General features: G+C 37.9%; 1 protein-coding gene across 9 annotated transcripts in view; it reads left to right on the top strand.

The window, feature by feature from the left end:
- MAPK8 (mitogen-activated protein kinase 8) overlaps positions 1-18448 on the top strand; it is a 102749-nt gene extending 84301 nt beyond the window's left edge. For 6 of the 9 annotated variants that reach the window (XM_049646296.1, XM_049646297.1, XM_049646298.1 and 3 more), the window contains 6 exons: positions 1747-1818; positions 3173-3355; positions 3664-3788; positions 4329-4392; positions 7897-7974; positions 11840-18448. In XM_049646296.1, the coding sequence (XP_049502253.1) occupies positions 1747-1818; positions 3173-3355; positions 3664-3788; positions 4329-4392; positions 7897-7974; positions 11840-11985 (668 nt within the window). In that variant the 3' untranslated portion in view covers positions 11986-18448. Of the gene's footprint in view, positions 1-1299; positions 1372-1746; positions 1819-3172; positions 3356-3663; positions 3789-4328; positions 4393-7896; positions 7975-11834 lie in introns of those variants that run through there. The other 3 variants (XM_049646294.1, XM_049646301.1, XM_049646302.1) reach the window with 3 other exon arrangements.
- The last annotated feature ends 3580 nt before the right edge of the window (positions 18449-22028 follow it).

Genomic DNA, 22028 nt, shown 5'->3' on the forward strand with positions numbered 1-22028 from the left:
TAATGAGCTGGCAGTCTCTTTATTGAGTGTATTAGAAAGTACAGACTTCTAATTTCATAAGTCTACCAGCATGGGCGCCTCTCCCTAATACTTTTGCCCTTTTCTTCATGCTCTCAAAAAGGGCCTGGAAACTTCAAAAACAAATGCAAGTTTCTAAGGCTTTCTTTTTAAATTGCTCATTCTTCCCCTCTTCTATTAAGCTGCAGCCACCTATTCTCCTTTTTATTTTAATTGAAGTAGAGTTAACATACAATATTATATTAATTTCAAGTGTACAACACAGTGATTCAGTGTTTATATACGTTATGAAGTGATTACCACAACAAATTTAGCCATGTACTCTCCTGTTTTTACCAAATTTTCAGACCAAAGATATAAAATGTCAGGGTGTATTAGTGAAACAGGTGGAGATTGCCCTTTCTGTGTCTAGCAGATTCTTTTCAGCATTGATTAGAGTGATAAGAGTCAGTGAGTCATTGAGGAGACTCTGTAGATAATAAATCTGTAGGAACTTTCATACTGTACCCAGCTAAAACTAACTTAAACCAAAGCAGTTTGGCTATATGGGTTTAAAAAACTTTAGGTGGAGAAAAAAGTTTAAGTTTTCTTAATTGATTATTTGCTCGTTCTCTAAGCACTTGTTCCTTTTGGGATAGTAGGGTAAATGTAACATGGCATTGCCAAGAAGACAAATTACTTCTGATTCAGAATAAACATAGGATTTCTTTAATGCATTTATCCAGTTTGAAATCCAGTTTGAAAATTTCTGAAGAGCTTTCGATTAACTTTTTAACTGTAATTGTTCATAGAAACATTCTTTCTGTGTAACTATTTTAGTATACTAGATTATTTCTGCTCATGCTTTTTTCTTTTATTTGACTTAAAGAGAGAGTATAATGCACAGTTGAGCCTCAAAATAGAATCAGAATTTTATTTAAATTTTGCTACCTCGTGTTCATTTTCAGCCTTATTTGTAAAGTCTGTGTTTTGTTCTGCCTGTTTTATAAACAAATTTTTAGAGACAAAATGTATAGGTTTCTTAATTATGTGATTTCTGTGCATAGCTCTCACTTTAAAATTAGATGTGTAGTTAAAAGGCAATACTTCATGTTTGCTTTTGTGAATCAAAGCCTTTTGAAAAATATTTTGTGTTTTAAATTATTCCATTAGCTAAAATTAAAATCACTTTTTTCTTTTTGTGATGTTTTGCAGTTTTTATATAATGCAATCATATTATGCTTCTTTGATTTTAATGACCTTTTGCTTTGCTTTTCCTTCTTTTGTGCTGCAAACATATAGTGGATTTATGGTCTGTGGGGTGCATTATGGGAGAAATGGTTTGCCACAAAATCCTCTTTCCAGGAAGGGACTGTATCCTTGTGCTGCTGCAGCAGTTTAATTAGTTAGGTGATGAACTTCCTTGTGTTCTCTAATGAAAATAAACATGGTACATTCATATATATATACATATATATATGGGTTTCGTAAACAGATGTAAAGTTTGTGGCTGTTATAGTTCAAAAATTGTTGAGAAAAGAAGCTGAAATATTTGTAGGCTGCATCTGGCAGTAGGACATACAGTCTCTGCTGGTAGTTAGAGCACATTCACTGTCACTCATTTTTATTTTATACTGCTTTCTATAATTTTAAAGTATACATGGTGTATGTGATTTTTTTTAATGTTTAAATATTTTTTTTTATTTTAACCAAAATCTTTATGTTAATGTCATTGCATTTTGTTTTCAGTTGACATTTGGTCAGTTGGGTGCATCATGGGAGAAATGATCAAAGGTGGTGTTTTGTTCCCAGGTACAGATCGTATCCTTACCTTTGGCCTAAAATGTAGTTTCTAAAGGTCAAAATGTATGATAGCACTTCAGCTTGGTCAGGTATAATGTATTTGTCTCTCCCTAATAATAAAGTATTGTTAAATTACTCTTTCAAAATACCACCTGCTATTTGACATAGACTTTCCTTTCCCTCATTTATTGTTTTGTATGTTAATTCTGACAACTGCTCAAGTTAATTATCCACAATTACTTGCTGGCTTTGAGTTGATTTATTTAACCTAAATCAAAAATCATGGCTTGCATTAAAATTTCTAATAATTGTACACTTGAGTAAGTCTTAGAAGTACCTTAGGACTTAATATGAATTTTAGAAATGTCTGTTGCTTCTGTTCATCCTTTGGTTTTTTTACCCCCAACCACCTCCTCTTTTGTTAATGTTCTGTGTGTTTTGTGTTTTTTGGTTGCTGTCTCATTATTCAACATAACATACTGATATTTTCATCAGAGAATTTTAGCAGTAATAGTTTTATATGGTGATGAGTAGATTTGGGTTCATTCTTTTTGTTCATCTGACCACTTTTAGTATTCATATTAACAGTGATCTGTTACGTGTTTATCAGCTAGTGACACTTAGAGTTGTTTTAGGAGGGGGGGTGGAAAAAGCCATACTCACTGGGTTACAGTAAGAAAAGTTGAGTTAGTGTGTAGAGAAGACTTGGAGTATAAAGACTAGGAGGAAAAAGACCAAGGAATCCTAACCTCACAACTTACCAAAACAGACTCATTTTCTTAAGTTTCAGAGCTTTAAAAACATTTTCATTAATGTAAGGTAAACAAAGAGTGGCAAAATAAAATGCCACTTTTGTTAGACCCATCATTTTTTTATTGCTACAGGTTATTTTCTGTCAGTGTAGAAAACTAAAAAATGTAGGACAGATTATAAGAAATATTTCTTATCCTTCACATTTTCTGATCAGCTGCAAGAAAAGACAGATTTTGTATTCTAGAATTGTGCACAGTTTAAATTCAGATTCCCTGTGAGTAGTAATTGTCATTATTTCTTCAGTCACCTATCATTTGTATATAGAATTTGTAGGTTTAAGCTTCCATTGTTAGGGTAAAATCAGTATTAGACACACACACACACACACACACACACACACACACACAGACAAAGTAAGGTTAACAAAGCTTGTTTATTGATCCTTTCTGTCTGTCTACAGTCATTGCCTTTTACAAACTGGCTATAAGACAGAAGATATATAACTGCCACATTCTTTCTTAGGGTTTTTTAAATGCCATTTTCTTGTCATTTTAATATAGATATGACTAATGTGTTGAACATTAGATACAGAGTATTTTTCTTAGCTACTTGATATTAGATATTGATCAGTGGAATAAAGTTATTGAACAGCTTGGAACACCATGCCCTGAATTCATGAAGAAACTACAACCAACAGTAAGGACTTACGTTGAAAACAGACCTAAATATGCTGGATATAGCTTTGAGAAACTCTTCCCCGATGTACTTTTCCCAGCTGACTCGGAACACAACAAACTTAAAGGTACTTTTTATAAATACATATATTTAATCCCATTTTGAGTATGTGTGTGTGTGTGTGTGTTTGTGTGTTTATGTTCTTACGGGATATAACCCAGCGTCCTCTCTGGGTAATGGAACAAAGTGAAAGACTTTAGTTACTTTTTTTGTAAATTTTTTTTTTTGACCATATGTATGACCAGATTTTACAGTAAAATCTGTTCTTTTTAAAACATATACTTTTTGATAAATGATAATGTCAAGTTTCCGAAGTTTATGGTAATTTAAAAACTTTTATGAGATACATGTACATTAACATCATTATTTTTACAGCCAGTCAGGCAAGGGACTTGTTATCCAAAATGCTGGTAATTGATGCATCTAAAAGGATCTCTGTAGATGAAGCCCTCCAGCATCCATATATCAATGTCTGGTATGATCCTTCTGAAGCAGAAGCTGTAAGTTCTTTTCTTAATGTTTGAAGAATATACTGAATTAGAGTTAGGTTTGGAGGAGACTTTTTAAATTTAAATAAAAGTATAGATAAATGATGATGGTATTTTTCTGTTTTTGCATGAATGGTATCTTAAATTAATGAGCATCTCCAAGCACCCCTGACACAAAATAAAGCTACATCTCACTGTTTCTTACCTTTTTGCCTTGCCTTTTACATAATGAGCTAGAATGTTGAACACTTTGGGAAAACGTTGTAACTAATTGCAAAACAAATTATTGTGTCCAAAGCATAGCACAATTCTGTAATATAAATAAAATGTGACAATTTCAAAAATTGGAGGAAGAGAAAAAGACAGTTCAACATCTTTTTTTTTTTTTTTTTTTTTTTTTTTTGTCATTTTGTTGTCCAAAATTAGTTTCTCTACATAAGAAGGTTGGTCTGATGATGTATTTTTGAAAGCCTCTAATACTTCAAATAATTATAAAGAATTTATGTACTCCCAGTAAAGCAACTCAATTATTACTGCCCTTGTGTTTTTCAGCCACCACCCAAGATACCTGACAAGCAATTAGATGAAAGGGAACATACAATAGAAGAGTGGAAAGGTAACATTCGCCAAGTTCTTAGAGATGAAGCTGAAAGAGCATCTGAATCTTTATGTTGATTTAATCATGTTAGGAAAATTAAAGATACTTGTTATTCATAACTGATATTTGGTAAGAGGATTATTAATGTTTTTACAGAGGTAGAAATTAAGTCTCCTCCATCCCTGACTTAATCTGAATCTCTCGTGTTTCCTACCCCAGAGAGACACATCAGTGCTTTCTGAAATTTGTATGTTCTTCCATAGTGTACAGATACACAGACTTGTGTTTGCCATCTCCCTCTCTTTCTCTCCCACCCTGTTTTAATCACAAATGGCCGTATACTGTTCACATTTGCTTTGTTGATGTAATCATTTATCTTCAAGATTCTTCTGTCTCGTTCCACATATCTGGCTCATTTGGCTTAAAAGCTGTTAGCATTCTGCTGTACGACTGTGTCACAATTTCTGTATTTAACTCCCTCTTGAAGAGCTTTGTGTCCAGGCTGTTGTTGTTACAGACAGCTCTGCAGTGTTGTTGTGCACACGTGAGAACGGGCCTGTAAGAAAAATCCTATAAGGAGATTTGTCAGGCCAAAGGATATTCCCAAATTACTTTCCATAGAACTTACAGCAGTTTATGCTTCCATCAGCATTGTGTAGAATGTCTGTTTTACCCCCACCCTCCCCAACCGAGTTAATTTTTAATCTTTGCAACTCTAATATGGTAGTTTTACTTTGTGTATGTGGGGAAACATTAATAATACATTGATTGTCACAGAAATGTTAAAGTGTTTCTTTCATTAAAAGATTCCCTGGAACACTGGAGCCAGATAATTTTTAGATCCTGTTCACTTCCATTTGCATTGTTGTCATTTAGTAATTTGATGACTTTTATAGCCGCATGACTTTGGGCAGGTCACTTGGTCCCTTCTTTACCTTATCTTAAAATGGAGACAGAGGACATCTTATTAAGAGCTAAGTACCAAAATGGTTGCAGGGCTAAAGGTAGTGAGGAGATACAAACTTAAACAAGTGATCTGTCTATAAACCTGTTCGGGAAGAATGAATTTGATTCTTTCTTTTTAGGAATAACCAGAGATTAGTCTTCTCTGAGTTGACTTTAGGGAAACACACAGACCCTCTAGAGCCCACCAGAGTGATAGAATTGAGTAGAACCTAGTATATCTGTATATGTAATAAGTAATGTACAAGGATGTAATTGTGGATCAAAGTGTGTACTAAAATATCTTGCCTGATATTTTTATATACCATTACATTTAGAATAGGCATTTATGTATTTCTTATAACCTTAATAGGCCACCAGTTGTAAAACACACCGCTGTATACCACTAAGAAAACACTGCCAGGGGCACGGCACCATTGATTGTAAGATGCAGCCCCATTTCCAAGATAATAAACTGATAAAAGTGCATCTTAAAATCAGTGTAACACAGTATAGTTGACCCTTCCAGCAATGCAGGGGTTAGGGTGCTGACTCACGCACTTGAAAATTCACATAAAATTTTTGACTCCCCTAAAACAGCTGCTAATAACCTGCTGTTTTCTGGAAGCTTTACCAATAACATGGTTGGTTAGCACAGATTTTAATGTTATATGTATTATATACTGTATTCTTACAATAAAGTATGCTAGAGAAAAAAAATGTTATTAAAATCATAAGAGAAAATTTACAGTACTGTGCATATATTTGTTGAAAAAAGTCCACGTATAAGTGGACCCATGCATTTCAAACCCATGTTGTTCAAGAGTCAACTGTATTTTTGTTTGTGTGTAAAGATGTATCTGGAATTTATTCTGTATCTTTTTCTCCTAGTCTAAGTGTAGCTCAGTAATTAACCACAAAATGCCTTTTTTTCTTTTTTCTTTTTTCTTTTTTTTAAAGAGGGTGAGTGTTTGGACAGGGGAGGGGCAGAGAAAGAGAGAGAGAGAGAGTCAGAGAGAATCCCAAGCAGGCTCCATGCCCAGTGCAGAGCCCAACATGGGTCCGATCTCCCAATTGGGAGATCCCATGATCCCATACGAGATCATGACATGAACCAAAGCCAAGTTGAATGCTTAACTGACTGAGCCACCTGGGTGCCCTGCAAACTGCCTTTTTAAAGATCTGCTTAAGAGGTTTAGCATTACAACAGAAAGAAAAATCTGTTGGCAGAGCCATTAACTTAACATGTTGCGTTGCCTACTTAGTACTCCTAAGTAGCTTTGGTTCTTCTCCCCTTTTTTTCTTTAAAGAAAAGCATCTTTCATTCCTTCCTCTATCCTATTTTTCTCCTTCGAAGCCCAAAAAGATTAATATAGCAAGGAAAGTTAGGTGTCTCTAGCTCTTGTTCATTTCAACATATCCACTCAGTTTACCTTATAATCAGAGATTCCTTATCAGTTGAAGGAAATTCAGACTCCTTGAAATTCTGGGCAACATTCTCTACTTGTACATTTTCCTCAGAAGAGGGTTTGTTGTGCTTATGCAGTTCTCAAAGGATTCCTGACTCAAATATGGTGATGCATAATGGTGATTGTAGCATTGACTAGAAGGCTCTTCTGAAGTAGATATTCTTACCCTTATGGTGCATCACACTTGACCTCAGGATCACTTAGAAGAACGCAGGGCAGGAGGCACATAGGACCTCAAGGCAGCATTTGGCATCTCTCTTCAGTTGGAACAGTGCTCACACAGTCCATCCACTGTCCAGAAGTCCAGTTAAAAAATGAGGTTCCCATGGGAAAATCTTGACTGTGATAGCATGTTATGCTTCAAATCCTAAGGAGTTGAAGTGTAGCTACCTGCTTTTTTTTTTTTAACAGAAGTCCGTGGGGGAGGGGAAGGAAAAAAAAAAAAAAAGGTTAGAGAGGGAGAGAGCCAAAGCATCAGTGTCTCTTAAAAACTGAGAACAAACTGAGGGTAGATGGGGGGTGGGAGGGAGGGGAGGGTGGGTGATGAGTATCGAGGAGGGCACCTTTTGGGATAAACACTGGGTGTTGTATGGAAACCAATTTGACAATTTCATATTAAAAAAATGTATATTCCATCCCGATTAAAGAGGCTTCCATACACTTCTGTACTTAAGTCTTTTAACAGATATCTGGATAAGCACCTGCAGTGTACTAGGTTACTGTGCCACAACCAGGAAATAAGACATGAATGGAACAAATGTGATTTAAGCTCTCACTGAGACAGAACTGAGCATGTGTAGAATGATATGGTATAGTACAGAGTTCTGGTGGAGTAAAAAAGATAAGGCTTCTAACCCCAGCTCTATCCTTAATCCAAGTTTAGGAACATTAGTTATACCAGAGATTTTGTTCTTTCAGTATAGTCCATTGTTCAGGATCAGGGTATTGTTACAAACACCTTTGAATCTTAGACTGACACTTAGGGACACTTTACCATTGAAAGGACACTATTAGAAGTCTTTAATGTGTGTAAAAATGTTCAACTTAAAACAGATACCTGTGAGGTTGGCTCTCAGACTTTGAAAAGTTTGTTTTTGTTCCTCTTTTTCAGAGTTGATATACAAAGAAGTTATGGACTTGGAGGAGAGAACCAAGAATGGAGTTATACGGGGGCAGCCCTCTCCTTTAGGTTGGTTACTATATAAGCTTGGTTAAGGTTATAAGGTTAGGGTTACTTCTTGTGTTGTAATCTTCAGTTGCATGAATCACGTATTGTTTCCCATATTTATCACTGTTACTATTTTTTAAGTTTAAGTATAGGGAGTGTAGTTTGGGTGAAACCACTGGTAGGTACACTGTTATCCTAATACATCATGCTAATATATCGGTAACTGACTCCATAAAATACACATCTTTTTCTATAATACTGACATTCTATTGAAAAACGGAAATTTAAAACCATTTTGTATTGGCATTGTTCTCTTTAAAGAAGAAATTTTTCATACTTCAATATACTTACCAGGATTTTAATAGTCTTTACTTTGGATAAATAAACTAAGCCTTCATTGAAAGATTTAGTACGTCTTTCTCATTAAGTTACCATCTTTCTCATTTTGGTATTGATTTGTTGAACCAAGGCAATAACATTAAAACTGCCATTAGGAAGTGTTCCATCTAAAAAGAAAACTGGTTGGCAGGAGTTAAACATTTTCTTTTATCACAAGCTATATTTAATGTTAGCACTTACAAAAGCATAAAGCATTGAGGGAAAAAGTTAAATGACAGGTAACATGTATATATTCAGTACAAACTACATGACAGGCACTGGTGGTTTATGTACTTTATTTCATTCAACCCCTGAGACCTCACTGAAGGGAATATTATGCACATTTTACAGATGAGGAAACTAAAGTTCAGAAGAATTAAATGAACATAAAATTACAAATGTATTATGTAGAAAAGCTAATACTTACAGCCATGTTCATCAGTAACTTCAAATGGCATGGTTTTTCTAGCATCCCATGTGGCCTTTAGCTGGCAGCAGAGACTTTTGGCTACAGAAGTTAGAACAGCTTTATGAAAGAGATGAAATTTGACCTGAACCTTGAAGGCTGAGTAGTGTTTTAAGAGATAGGTCTTGAATTTGAGTAAGACTATGCCATTTTAACCATCCCTTTAAAACTCTTCTACGTTCTAAAAAAAATAAAAATAAAAATATTATATGAGTAAGATTTTTAACTATAGTTTCAAATGCCCATTTTGTTATACTATAAACATATATTTGTTTAGTTTCTGTGGCTTTCTGTAGCACTTTTGGTTATATTTGTGAGTTTTTGAAATTTTTTATTTTTTAAATCCTTGATCAGGAATACAGTCTTACAAATTATAATATAGATCCTGTTGAAAATAGAAAATGGGGGCACCTGGGTGGCTCAGTCGGTTGAGCTTCTGACTTCAGCTCAGGTCATGATCTCACGGTTCGTGGGTTCAAGCCCCGCATCGGGCTCTGTGCTGACAGCTCGGAGCCTGGAGCCTGCTTCTGATTCTGTGTCTGTCTCTCTCTGCCCCTCCCCTGCTCACGCTGTCTCTCTCTGTCTCTCAAAAATAAATAAATGTAAAAAAAAAAATTTAAAAAAATACATAAAATGATTTTGACAGCTTTTACCTACAATTTAGTTGTAACAAAAGCTATATTATAAATGCTTTAATAGCTGAGTTAATTAGCTTTGTATTGATGTACAGTAGTAGTTATAACTAAATTTAGTTCATGATGGAGCTTTGAGTGGGATTTGAAAAATCCATTATGTGGGAGACTTATATTTCAGAATGCTCTCCTAGTGAGTGGTACATCGGAAGTGTCAGATACTTTAGTAAACTTAAGTTCATGAGATAGAGCAGTTTTATCTGTTTTTAACTTATTTAAAGAAACTGGATCTTAAACAGCACTTGACTATGGTTATAAAATAAGTCAGTGGTAAGGACAGGACTGCAGGTTTCTAGACATTTTCTGGATTCTCAGGTATAGCTTAGGGAGAAGGGTGTTAATAACTCAACCCATTATAAAAATATTCAGTTCTTGATTATATGGAAAAAGAGAAGAAAGTCTTTGACAGATTAAACTATCAGATAATCACAATATCATTTCACCTTGAATTTTGGAAATTAAATATATTATTTTTCCCACTTTTCCTATCTTTATTTTGGTTTGGCTAAGTTTGCATGCCTTTGAGGGTGTAGAGACTCACCTTAGGGGGAAATGACTCAGCTACCTAAAATGAAGGATTTTCCCTATTATTGCCAATTCAGATATTTGAGAATTTACTAGATTGCTTTAAAGTTCAGGGGAAAAAAAGTACTTTTCTTAGGTATTTGATTTTCAGATTTAAAAGTTAACTATTTAGGGTTGCCTGGGTGTGGCTCAGTTGTAGGTGCCGGACTTCGGCTCAGGTCATGATCTCACGGTTTGTGAGTTCGAGCCCTGCATCGGGCTCTGTGCTAACAGCTCAGAACCTGGAGTCTGCTTCAGATTCTGTGTCTCCCTGTCTCTCTGCCCCTCCCCTGCTTGTGCTCTCTGTCTCTCAAAAATAAAACAAACATTAAAAAATTAAAAAAAAAAAAAAAAAACAACACTTAAAGTTAACTATTTAATGCATTTAAAAGTTAATTTTGGGGGCACCTGGCTGGCTCAGTCGGTAGAACATAACGATTCTTGATCTCAGGGTTATAAATTTAAGCTCCACGTTGGGTGTAGAGATTACTTAAAAAAATTTTTTTTAATTAGAAAATAAAAGTTAATTTTTATCAAATTAAGCAGTTTGGATAAAAATGAAGTTTGGGTTACAAAATAGAGGCATAAAATGTATATTTGGTGGAACCCTTTTATGATTTGAATATTTCGGTACAAGTCTTTGAAGCTAGCTGTGGTATTGTGTACTCTTCAGTCAGAACAGGTGCATTCTGTAGTGTCCTATGGATTGAATTTAAAATATAATGTCTTCGGTTCACTCTGGCTAGGAACCTAATGGACCAGTCCAGCCCAACACCCTAAAGATTTGCCTATCCCCACTCCCCTGGCTATTTCATTGTTAGATTTGAAGACAAGCTCTCAGAGGACCTTTTGTATTCTAAAGTGTTTTATGGTTCATCATTAGAATGGTAGGATGATTTCAAGCACTGAGATGCTGGGTTCTGGAGTAGTGGTTTTCAACCTGCTTTGTTTTAGCATTCTTTGAGTGCCTGAAAACTCAGCCCTAGAAATTCTTACTGCTCAATTTGGAAACCACTGCTTTTATTCCATAAATGAGTTCTTAAGAACGTTTGTATAACTTGCATTATTTAATAGGCTCAAGTTTGGAATGGCCCTTATTTAGTAATCCCATAGTTCAGAAGTACTTACCTAAGAATGTGAATCACCGTTAACATATTTCCCACCCCCCAAGTGACATTCCTTCCCCTTTCCTAACCCAGCCCCCTTGAAAGGATTTCACTATTGGTTATGTATTCCTGTTCCTTTTTAAAATCCAAGAAATGCTTGTTACCTATACTTTCAGTAAAGGAAACAGTCTTCCCCTACTTTATCTGTTTAATAAATCCATGCTAGCATTTATGAAGTATTTATTAGAGTAAAAATAACAAGAACATGAGTTTACCCAAATAGGGTTCTTGAGTGACCCTGGCAAGTCCTATAACCTAAACTGGGACAGTTGAACTAAGGACCCTTCCATTGAGAATGATTTTAGTCTTTGTCTTGGCTTTTTCTTTAAAACAAGGTGTGCCAGAATACTGCTTGGAGTTTATAGTGAGAAGATAACATAAGCCATTTTTATTAGGGCAGTGGTTTTTAACTTTTTGAGTTACATATCCCTTTGGAACCTCTGTCCAAAAAAAATGCAGTACAGACAGTATTGCATGTATTATCACACACACAACTTTTAAACCTTTTAAAGCCAAGAGAAAAAAAATGATTGATTACTAGAGGTAGCCAGTACAGTACAGGTAGCTCAGTGTGCAACTCTGTCTGCAACTGATTTGCTGTTTTGTTTCTCATAGCACAGGTGCAGCAGTGATCAATGGCTCTCAGCATCCATCGTCATCATCGTCTGTCAATGATGTGTCTTCAATGTCAACAGATCCGACTTTGGCCTCAGATACAGATAGCAGTCTGGAAGCATCAGCTGGACCTCTGGGCTGTTGTAGATGACTACTTGGGCCTTGGCAGGGGGGTGGGGGGATGGGGAGTCGTTTAGTCATTGATAGAACTACTTTGAAAACAATTCAGTGGTCTTATTTTTGAGTGATTTTTCAAAAATGTAGAATTCATTTTGTAGTAAAGTAGTTTATTTTTTTTAATTTCAAGTGATGTAATTTAAAACTTAAGTTGTGTTTTAAAACAGCAACAAAACTATTGTATTTTTGCTGTAATTAACTGTATAATGTAAACCTAATTATTTTATCATGGTTTAAAATTTTTGCATATTTGCTTTATCTTATGCTGCTGATTTTTTTTTTTTTACTGAATTTGTAAGATTTTGTTTATCAAAGCAACTATTATGTGGTGACTTGCCTATATCATGAATTATTTAAGATTTTTATAGGTTTTTTTTATTAGAATTTTATTTCAAATGTTTTGTTCATGATGCTATCCTTCAGGGTTATGTGCTTATCAATGAAATAACCCCAGAGGAGTGAGGGGTTGTATTCCTCTGTAGCCAGTTGTATTCAGGAATAACTACTGTAAATGATGAACGTGTTAAAAAACCTCCAATATTTGCTACTTGCCAATCTTAATTTAATTTCAACAATTGGTAGGTAATCCTACATCCTACATTGTTTTTTGGCAAAAGCCCCATCATCTAAATGACAGAATAACTCAGAGCATGTCTTTGAAGATGCTGGGCGTCTACCACCACCCTCCTATTCCCCGCACTCCCCCACCCCACACAACAGAAGCCAAGTAAAAAGAGTATGGTATTTTCTGCAAATTTGTGGCATGCTCAAAGATTATGATCACATAAAGTCAAGAGGATACTTCATGAATAATACATTTCAATGCAAATAAACAGATGGTTCACTTCTACTAGCTATGAGCCTGTTTTTGTATACACTGAGTTAATCTACTCAGGCTGTAGGTCCCAGCTGTGGTCTAGAGTCTGGTCTTTCCCTTTCCTGCAGCCTCAGGCCCTTGGACCTGGGACCTTTCTGGTTTCCTAGCATGATATCAGTCAGTTGAGCACCAGTTCTCAAGGCGTTTCTGGCCATTTGATTCTACCTGTAGCATAATCTATTTATACTAGCTGTCAGGAGGTTCCGAAGCCTACTTCAATTTCTGTAGGTGATGTATCAAATGAGCAATATACCGTTCATCTGAAAATAGTAGCACACAGCCATATATAGGATATCATTTTCTAAGGACTGTTTCTTCACATTGAGCAGAGCAGGCATAAGTGGTGGTTATTCAGTCTGAGTCTTTGTTTTTTTTATACCTGATTTTCAATAAAACATGCAATGTGGATGTTGAGTAGGGTAAGAATGGTGCTGCTCCTGACAAGTGTATGTTAACTGTTTACATTTTCTATCTGCGGAATTATTTCTCCACAACTGAATTTTTCGTAAGTAAATGTCATTGAAGTCTCATTTTCTCTGAAATACATCATCTGTACGGCCCCAGGCACCTTTTGTTATTTTTGGAACAAGACGGATTTTATATCATGAACTGGGAAATGCATACGTAAATCAGTGACAAGGTTCTAGGCAGGAAGCCCATGGGAATTACTGACCAGTAAGAGCAAGAACTGGTGCATCTCAACATGCAGTGTCTGAAAGTTCGCTTGGCCTGTGATTCGTGTATTTAGTGCAAGATGCCTTTTGAGTTACTTATTTTAGGTTATTGTTAATGTGCAATATTCAGGATTAAAATACATTAGCCTTTTTAATATGCTTTGAAATAGCAAGTTTGGTTTTGATGGTTTTATGTCATGATATCTAGCCTCTGGAGGTTGTCAGCCTTTTTATCAGTCCCTTTTCTACTCCTACAACATGGTGCATTAATTTTGTTAAGCAAATTAGAGTTTTGAGACTGTAACACCTCTAGAGTGGCAGAAACAGGATTGGATTTACGATGTTAGCAGAAATTTGAGCATGAGTGTGTTCTTAGTTTATATTAGTTTGGCAGTTAATTAGCTTTATTTTCCCTAGGATAGATTATTACACTATTGCACTTTAACAACTGACATGCTTTCAGAAGTTCCCCATATTTTATGTTTGATTGCTAATAAGCCATCTCTGTTGATACAGATTTTGATTAAGCAAGGAAAACCAGGTGTTCTTCCTGTATCATCTGTTGTAAATGCCAGCTCCCCCTTGCCAGCCAGCATGTTTCAGTTGATTCAGAGAAAAGGAATTCTTATTCATTAATGTAGACTAAAATACTTGGCAAACTATATCCTGAAAACAAAGTTTGCTTGTTAAATGTTGTGTGCCCTACGTTTTTAAAATGCGATATCTAAATACAACTTTCCCTCATCCCTTAAATCTGTGAAGTTAGAGAAGTACTGATTGTTTTTGTTTTACAGCGTCTTTGAACCTTTAAGACATCTTAAACATTTGTGTGTGTTTTAAGAGAAATTACAAGTAAGATTTCTGTCCAGCAGTACTTCCGTAAAGCCACCTTGCTTCTCTTAGAGCTTTGGTTTTTCAACTTCATATATATTTAATATATCCATCATCTTACCGTCAAAAAATTATTTTGACTAAGGTTTATTGTTCACATTTATATTATTTTATTATTCACCTTTACGGGAAAGAGACACTAATTCTTTTCTCCTAGTTCTTCCTGATTTCCTACTCTGTTACTCTCTGATGTATACTGACCATTTGTAAAATGATTGTGTTGTTGGGATTGCTTCGTTACAATATACGTGAATAGAGCATCTCAACTCCTTGACGCTGCTTGCCGAACAGTTCTCATTTTGTCACACACCCTCAGCTGCTGGTGTTCCTGGTATGCACCCTTCCAGGTCGGTAAAGGCACAGTGCTTCACCCCACACGTACTAAGAGAAATGCCAGCCTTTAAATGAGGAGGCCACCACACAACCCCCTTCACGGTACAGAGAAGCTTGGTGGTATGCAAAGCAGCAGACTTGCCTGTACTTTTCATTATTCTGTTCCTTGTTAACCCTGCTGTTTTGTCTAAAAAGATGAAGGTGAAGAGGACGTAAGTGTCTGATAGTGAAATCAGAAGAGGGCACGTGAAGCTGTTTCAGGGTTACAGATAAGACTTGGTTTACACTGTCGGCCAGTATGTGCTACACATATGAAGACTTAACTACTCAGTGTTGCCTAGGCACAAGCCTGCACCACACTTGGAGGTAAAGACATAGTCTATTTTCAAAAATACTGTTGTAGTTTGTGAGTGTTGTTCATTAGTCACACATTAGCTGTAGAGTGAATGCATGAAGCCCCATGACCCCAGTAAACTTCTCTTACCAGTAGAAAAACCAAACACCACTGTTCTGTCATTAGCAGCCCTCTTAAATGTTGCCTCCATATCCTTTACGTGTTAGCGTACATTGTGTTTCTGTGATCTCTCTTAGGTTTTTCCTGAATCAGAGGAAACTACTTTTTCCTTAATAGCAAGAAAGATGAAAAGGTAAAGGGCATTGAAGCAGAAATGTATAGTTTGGGGTACGATTAGAAAACTCGCAAGGAAAACAAAAATCCGAATTAATTTCAAACTAACTGCTCTTAGTTAAGTGCTCTTAAGGAGAGTCTAGTAAGAGTAACAATTTCTGGCCATTTCTAGTTTAGATTCTCTTCGTTACTGAGACTTTTGAGAAATCTGTGGATTAGTTTTGCACAATGTTCTATTCTCACAATAATTTACAAATTAAACTAGGTTTTTATTGAACTACCTCACACTAATTTTCTATGCTTTCCCAAGTAAGCTATTGCCCTTACTGTAAGCTCTTTACTGAGTGTGAATTATAAATGTGTGTTAAATACTTTATAGCCAATGTTGACACAATACCAGTAAGTATGTAAAATATATACCTTGCATCAGTAAGAGAGACTCATGCGTAAAATCTTTCACTGTGTATCTTGGAAAATTGTGTTAGATGTGTTCGTTGGACATTATTATGGTCTGTTTTTATAAGTAGAAACCTGCTCGTGATATCAGTCCATTCTTTACATTTTACAAAAGGAATAAATCTTAGTAAATTTTACGAAGAAATAAATTACTTTTGTAGGCCCGATATTTGGTATATTTTTGAGAAGCTCTTAATCTTTTAGCTGAATGATGAAGTTAAACTGAACTAGCTGTCTACTTGGACTGTGACATCTATTTTCTCATTACAGTTTATCCTGTTCAACAGGTTTAAAACCTGAAAACCTACATATGATAATTGACATTTGCTTTTCTCCCTATAATGCCATTCCTTCTTCATACCTGTTCCTTCCCTGTGTTCCATTCCCTCTCCTCTCCTCTAGACAAAACAAAATGGGGCACTTTGTAGGGAATGCTGAGATAATTATTGTGGTTTTTAATCATTCATGCCCTAGTCATTAAACATGCACCACTGGAATGTAAACATTGTTACCTAGTATGTTAATTGGTTATAATATTTTAAATAAAAAAGAAAAAAGTGGTATGAAAAATATGAAATTAAGAGTTTTTTCATTGAAAACGAAATATAAATTTGTGCTAAAAAAGTTTTTATGGGCAATTTTAAGATTCCCTGTGGATTGGTATTAAAGGGGTAGTAGGACTAGGGCAGCTTTCTTAGATTTGGATTTATACAGATTGTGAAGAGCCTAAAGTACCACTCTGCTTTTCTGGTTTATCTAGTCTTGCTTTTCTTGTATTTGAAATCTCTGGAGAACTGTATCTAAAAGGAATTTTCTTCAGTGCCCTTAACCTAGTTCTCAGTAGCCATGTAAGAGAGCAGCCATCGCGGCCACTTGGCAAAAACAAGTTTAATTTTAAAAGGATCTATTTCAAAACGAACTGGGGATTTCGGTTTTGAGTGTGTTTTCAACTTTGCCATGCTTCTCTTCTCTTTGCCGAACTGGGCAGGCTGCTACGTGGGTATCAGGGTCGCCCACTGTATACGTCCAGCCTCTGTATGAGGTCACTCCCTCTCTTGCTCAACTCTTACTCCAGAAAACCATCTTCTCCATGCTTTCCCCATTCACCTGCACTCAGACTTCCCTGCTCTGAGGAAAGGACGAGACGGGGTCGGTCTTTACCTGATCACTGCAGCTCCATCGGCCTACGGGGTCGCTGGCCTGGTGCATGCGCTCTGCTCTGTCACGGTCGTTAGATCTCCAGTGAGAGACTGGGTGGCAAAAGCAGACATCAAAGTTTTGAGTCCATATAATTTCTGCCCAGTTGTAATACCCTGGTGACACCAAATGAAAGGGGGTAGTTCGCCCTTATTAGTCTAGGTACTATGTCTGTTTTAGTATGGTACCTTAGAAGGTCGATTGACTTCATGTAAATGAACATTGATTTGTACTAGTTTTGTGGTTTAAAATTTTTTTAGCTTTTATAGCTTAAACACTGATATGTCTTTGGACTTCATTTTAACTGAAACACATCAAATATGCTTTTCTAATTTTAGACTTCTAACATATAATCAGTTCGCGAATGCATATATGTCTACGATCCTATGTTGGAAGCTGGGGGTAAGGAAAGATAACAAATGGGACGACGGTCTGGTCAACCTGATTGAAATACTGTTGTGTAGATGGGCAAGAACCATGCTGAAGGGACATGGAGGGATTGGTCAGGAAATGAGGGTTTTGCAGAAGAGGCATTTTTTGAGCCTTGGTATAAGGAATGGTATTCCCGGGTAAGGGAAAAGCAAGGAGGCTTAAAAGTGTGTGCATGGGCAAGGAATGTGGAATGGCCTGACATGAGAGTGGGTGTGGAGAGAATATAATGAGAGAAGTCTGAAAAGCTGGGGATCAGAACTGAAACATTTGGAGGAATTGTCTTCATTTTAAAGGCAGTAGGAACTTACAGTTTGTGAGAAAGAGTAATGTGACCAGACCTTGGTTTTAGGAGGGACACTGGTAGTGGGAGCAAGCTGGTTAGACTGGAGGTGTGGAGATTGGTGACTGGGAAGCCAAAGATACACAGCTGAGAGCTGAGGTCATTATTTGCACAATGAGAATGGAAGAGAGAAGACTCAGGTTGCCATTAACTACGCGAAATAGCTGAGATTAGCATTTGGGGCTGAGCCCTAGTGATTGGGCAGCACAGCAGGTGTTGTGCAGGGAAAACACGTCCAAGGTATTTTCCAGTTTGTACATCACAGATTGAAGAGTCCGGGACAGAACACACATCAGGTATGGCATCAGCTTGCCACTTAAATGTTTCAGCGAGGGAGGAAAGGAATAATTTCTCCCTTACTGCCGGTCACCTCTCCAGTCTCTTCCATTGTGAGGTCTGTGTCATCTGCTTGCATGGCTCTTACACCAATTCCATTAGTGTCATTTTGTGGACAGAAGAAAAAGGGGATTCTTGTTGGGTATAACATATGTAAGACTTAGCGTTCCCTGGACAGGTGTGGGAGCATAGTTCTGCTTAGTAAGGATTGAGTGAGTGGTGAAGCAGCAGTAAAAGTGCTTTGGAAAAGTTGGCAGGAAATAAAAGAATCCTGACTGTCGAGAGAAAAAAAAAAAAAGTAGACTGAGGGGTCAGCACAGATTAAAAGGGAGAAACTAAAAGCACGTGTGCCTTGACAGGGTCCTGGAGAGGGTGGGATCTATTGAATCCTATGGATCCAGGTTAGCCTGACCTCAAGATGGAGAGTTTGGGTAATCTTGGACAGGTCTTAATTTTGCTGAGCCTTGCGCTATGTTACGTGAGCATGGGAGATAGTCTCTTATCGGGCTGCCATGATGATGGCATGTTTTCTTATGAACTATTTAGTGTAGTTTTATAAAAATAGTCTGCAAGCAAATGTAATTGCAGACTTTAACGTTGGAAAGGAATAGAAATGGTGTGACGTGGAGAAATGTTAAAGAGCAAAGGAGGAATTTTGCATGGTCTCCCACCTTAGAACTTCTGTACCCTCTGACCTTCAAGTCATTTTTTTCCAGCCTGAATAGTCCCACTCTGGTTGGTAAGAATAATTCCTCATTGGAGAGAAATGGCTCAAACTCAAAATTTGATTTTTTTTTTTTTTTTTTTTTTTTAAGAATTTGAACAGTTAAAACATTTTGGTTCTATTTCATACAACATTCTCACCATTCATTCCAAATGAACCTCCTCCCTGGCATATACCTTACATCTTTGTGCACATGCTTTGGTTGCTTACTCCTGCGTTTGCCTGTTTTAAATCCTCATTGCTTAAGATCCAGCTCAAACACTTCTCTGATGAGCCTTCGCTGCGATGACTTTTCCTTTCACAAACCCAGAGCGTACTTGCTAACTCCCATCATCTGCTCACTGTGTTCCATGGAGGTAAGACAGCAGCGTGGTGTGTACCTCTTCACGTTGTTCTGTGAGTCTTCTCTTCTAGATGCTTCGCTCTGGAACGCTTGGATAGAAGAAAGTGTCTTATACCTGCCTAGTTCGTGCCTGGGAGGTAGGCATTTGATAAGTGTTGGGCTGGATAAGCTAATGACTAGGACTCATCATCTATACCCTTTCTGTCCTCTGAAATGCAATATTCATGGCCTTCCAACTGTGTCCTAAGGAAACTGTACAGCACTACGGGATTAGTAATGTGAGCATGGGCTCTGATACCAGATGTCTAAAGTAGAATCCTGGCTTCACATTAGTTGCCTCACCTACAGCAAGTTGCCTCAACTCTCTGCGGCTCTGTTTCCTCAGAAGAGGTTAGAGGCAGAAGGTGATTCTCATACAGAATTAGAACCATGAGGGAGATAGTTTTCTTAGAAGCTTCCCAAGACGGTTCTGACCTGCCCCCCTCCATCCGTGATCAGCTGCCTTAGAGACCTAAATAAATACCCAACTCTCCACCGAGAACAGTGACAGATGGGGTGCAGGGTGCGTCAGGAATGAGGCATGCCAAGCCCCAGGTGGTTACTGTGAGAGAAGGGAACCAGAAAGATACCAGGGCACTGCTCAGGGAAGACAGGAAGGGATGAGGAAGTGGAGGAAGGGCAGATGGTACAAAGTGTCATGCCCCCACCCTTCCTAAACATGGTGTTCTACTGCCTGCGACAGTTTATGTGCACATAGGCTTTTGTGTCCAAGTAAGTTAGGGGGCTGCTCCTTAACTGTGAGCATGTTCATCATTTTTCAGGACTTGCTTATAGACCTCAGTATGCGTTTCCACAAACCTATCCACAACTGTCGGTGTGCTCTGTCTCCCTAACTTGTTGGAAGCCAACCCTTCCACTGCCTTTCATCTTTTTCCCGACTTCTCTCCTCGTTACTGCCCTCATTTCATTACCAGCCTCTCCCCCTCTACTGAACCATTCTTAGCAGCATACAAACATGCTCTAGTAATTTCCATGTTTAAAAAAAGCTCTCTCTTACCCCCTTCCACCTTGCAACCCTATTTATTTCTCTGCTCCCATTCACGTCAGGACTTCTGTAAAGATTGGCCTGGGCGTGATGTTTTTCTTCCCTTCCCTTCTCATTCAGTCTCCAGACCATTCCTGTCTAGTTTCTGGCCTGTCACTCTACTACACTTGGTCTGGAGCACAGTTCCTGCACTAGCTTTCCTGCAGCCACTCCCCGTCACTGCCACCAAATTTACCCACCCTCCACCAGTGGCCACAAGAACCTTGCTGAAATACAAGCCAATCCACGTCCATTGATTTAAAGCCCTCAAATGCTTTTCTATATCCCTTAAAGTACCTTTACCTTGGGTGACCGGGCCCTACAGTGTCTGGCCTTGCCTGGCTCTTACCCTGGCACCCACCATGCCAACAGTGGCATTGGCACTCGTGCAAACGTCTACAGCTCTTTCCTTCTGCCTGCAGCTCTCTGGTTGCATGGCTGCCCTGTCTGTCCTTCAGTCTTTAGTTCAAATTTACCTCCTCAGAGAGGACTTCCTGACCAACTTGTCTAAAACAGGCCCCTGGGATCACCTTTTTCAGAGCACTTATTACAACCTGAATATCTTGTTTATGTGTGCTTCTGTTTAACACACACACACACACACACACACACACACAATTCACCTGAGTAAATTTAAATCTTAATGGCTTTATTCAGTGATTCATGAATTGGGCAGTATCCTAAATCTAGCAGACAGATAGGAGCTCTGAGGAGCTGTACAAAATGAAAAATTTTTATAAGCAGAAGGGAGCAGGAAATTATACTAGGAAATTATACTAGTATACTACTCTATACTAAGAGCAGGTTGGTTATTGTAAACTTACTTTCCTGCAGAGGATGGCTGGAGTCTATCAGGCAGATGACCTACCTAGTACTGACCAGGTGATTACCGATGGACTGGCTTAAGATTCCATCTCTGGGAGAATCCAAACTGTAAGTAAGTCTTGGTTCAGTGATACGTGGATTAGTATAAGTGACTCCATTTGGGACCTACTGTCTTTTGGGACCTAACCTTTCCTTACGGTCTACCTTGCCCCACTAGAAAATCTATGAAAGCCATGACCTAGGTTTTGTTCCCTCTAGGCCCACGCGAATGAAATGCCTGTGGATCTCTACAGTGGACATAATATACCGTGGGGCAGTCCTCTCCTAAAGCGTAAAGGCTAACCTTATATCCCCCCCTCCACGACCAGATCCTCGCTACCTTCTCTAGCCTTCCATCCTCCCCACAGCACCCCCACACCCCTGCTCTGTTTCACATACACCCCTTTTGCTCTAGCAAAAGCATACACATCAGCATACAAAACAGGATGTGCCTTCCCTCACCTCGGCCCTCCATCGGATTTAGAGGTCTCTTCCAGCATTCATTTTGCATCCTGTGCACAAACCTCATCAAAACATGATTGGGGGGATGTTATAAAGCTATCAAGCCAGCATCTTTTGAACTTAGACGACTCATAAGAATACAGGCCCTTAATTAAGACTCCCTGGGACAGAAGCTTGACTCCTTCCCTGACTCGTGTACGGTCGTGGGCCAGGTCCTGAACAAGTACTCTGTGCTTCCCAAGTCCTTGACTGTAAAGTGCAGAGAGTAAGGTCCCCTAATGACATGTGAGGTTCTTAGACCTGCCGACACAGCAAGGGCTCTGAGGTCACCCTCATTGTGGGCACGAGGGAGCACAGACCCGCAGAGCTTCACTTC

This window comes from Panthera uncia, chromosome D2 (assembly GCF_023721935.1).
Source record: "Panthera uncia isolate 11264 chromosome D2, Puncia_PCG_1.0, whole genome shotgun sequence".
NCBI lineage: Eukaryota > Metazoa > Chordata > Mammalia > Carnivora > Felidae > Panthera > Panthera uncia.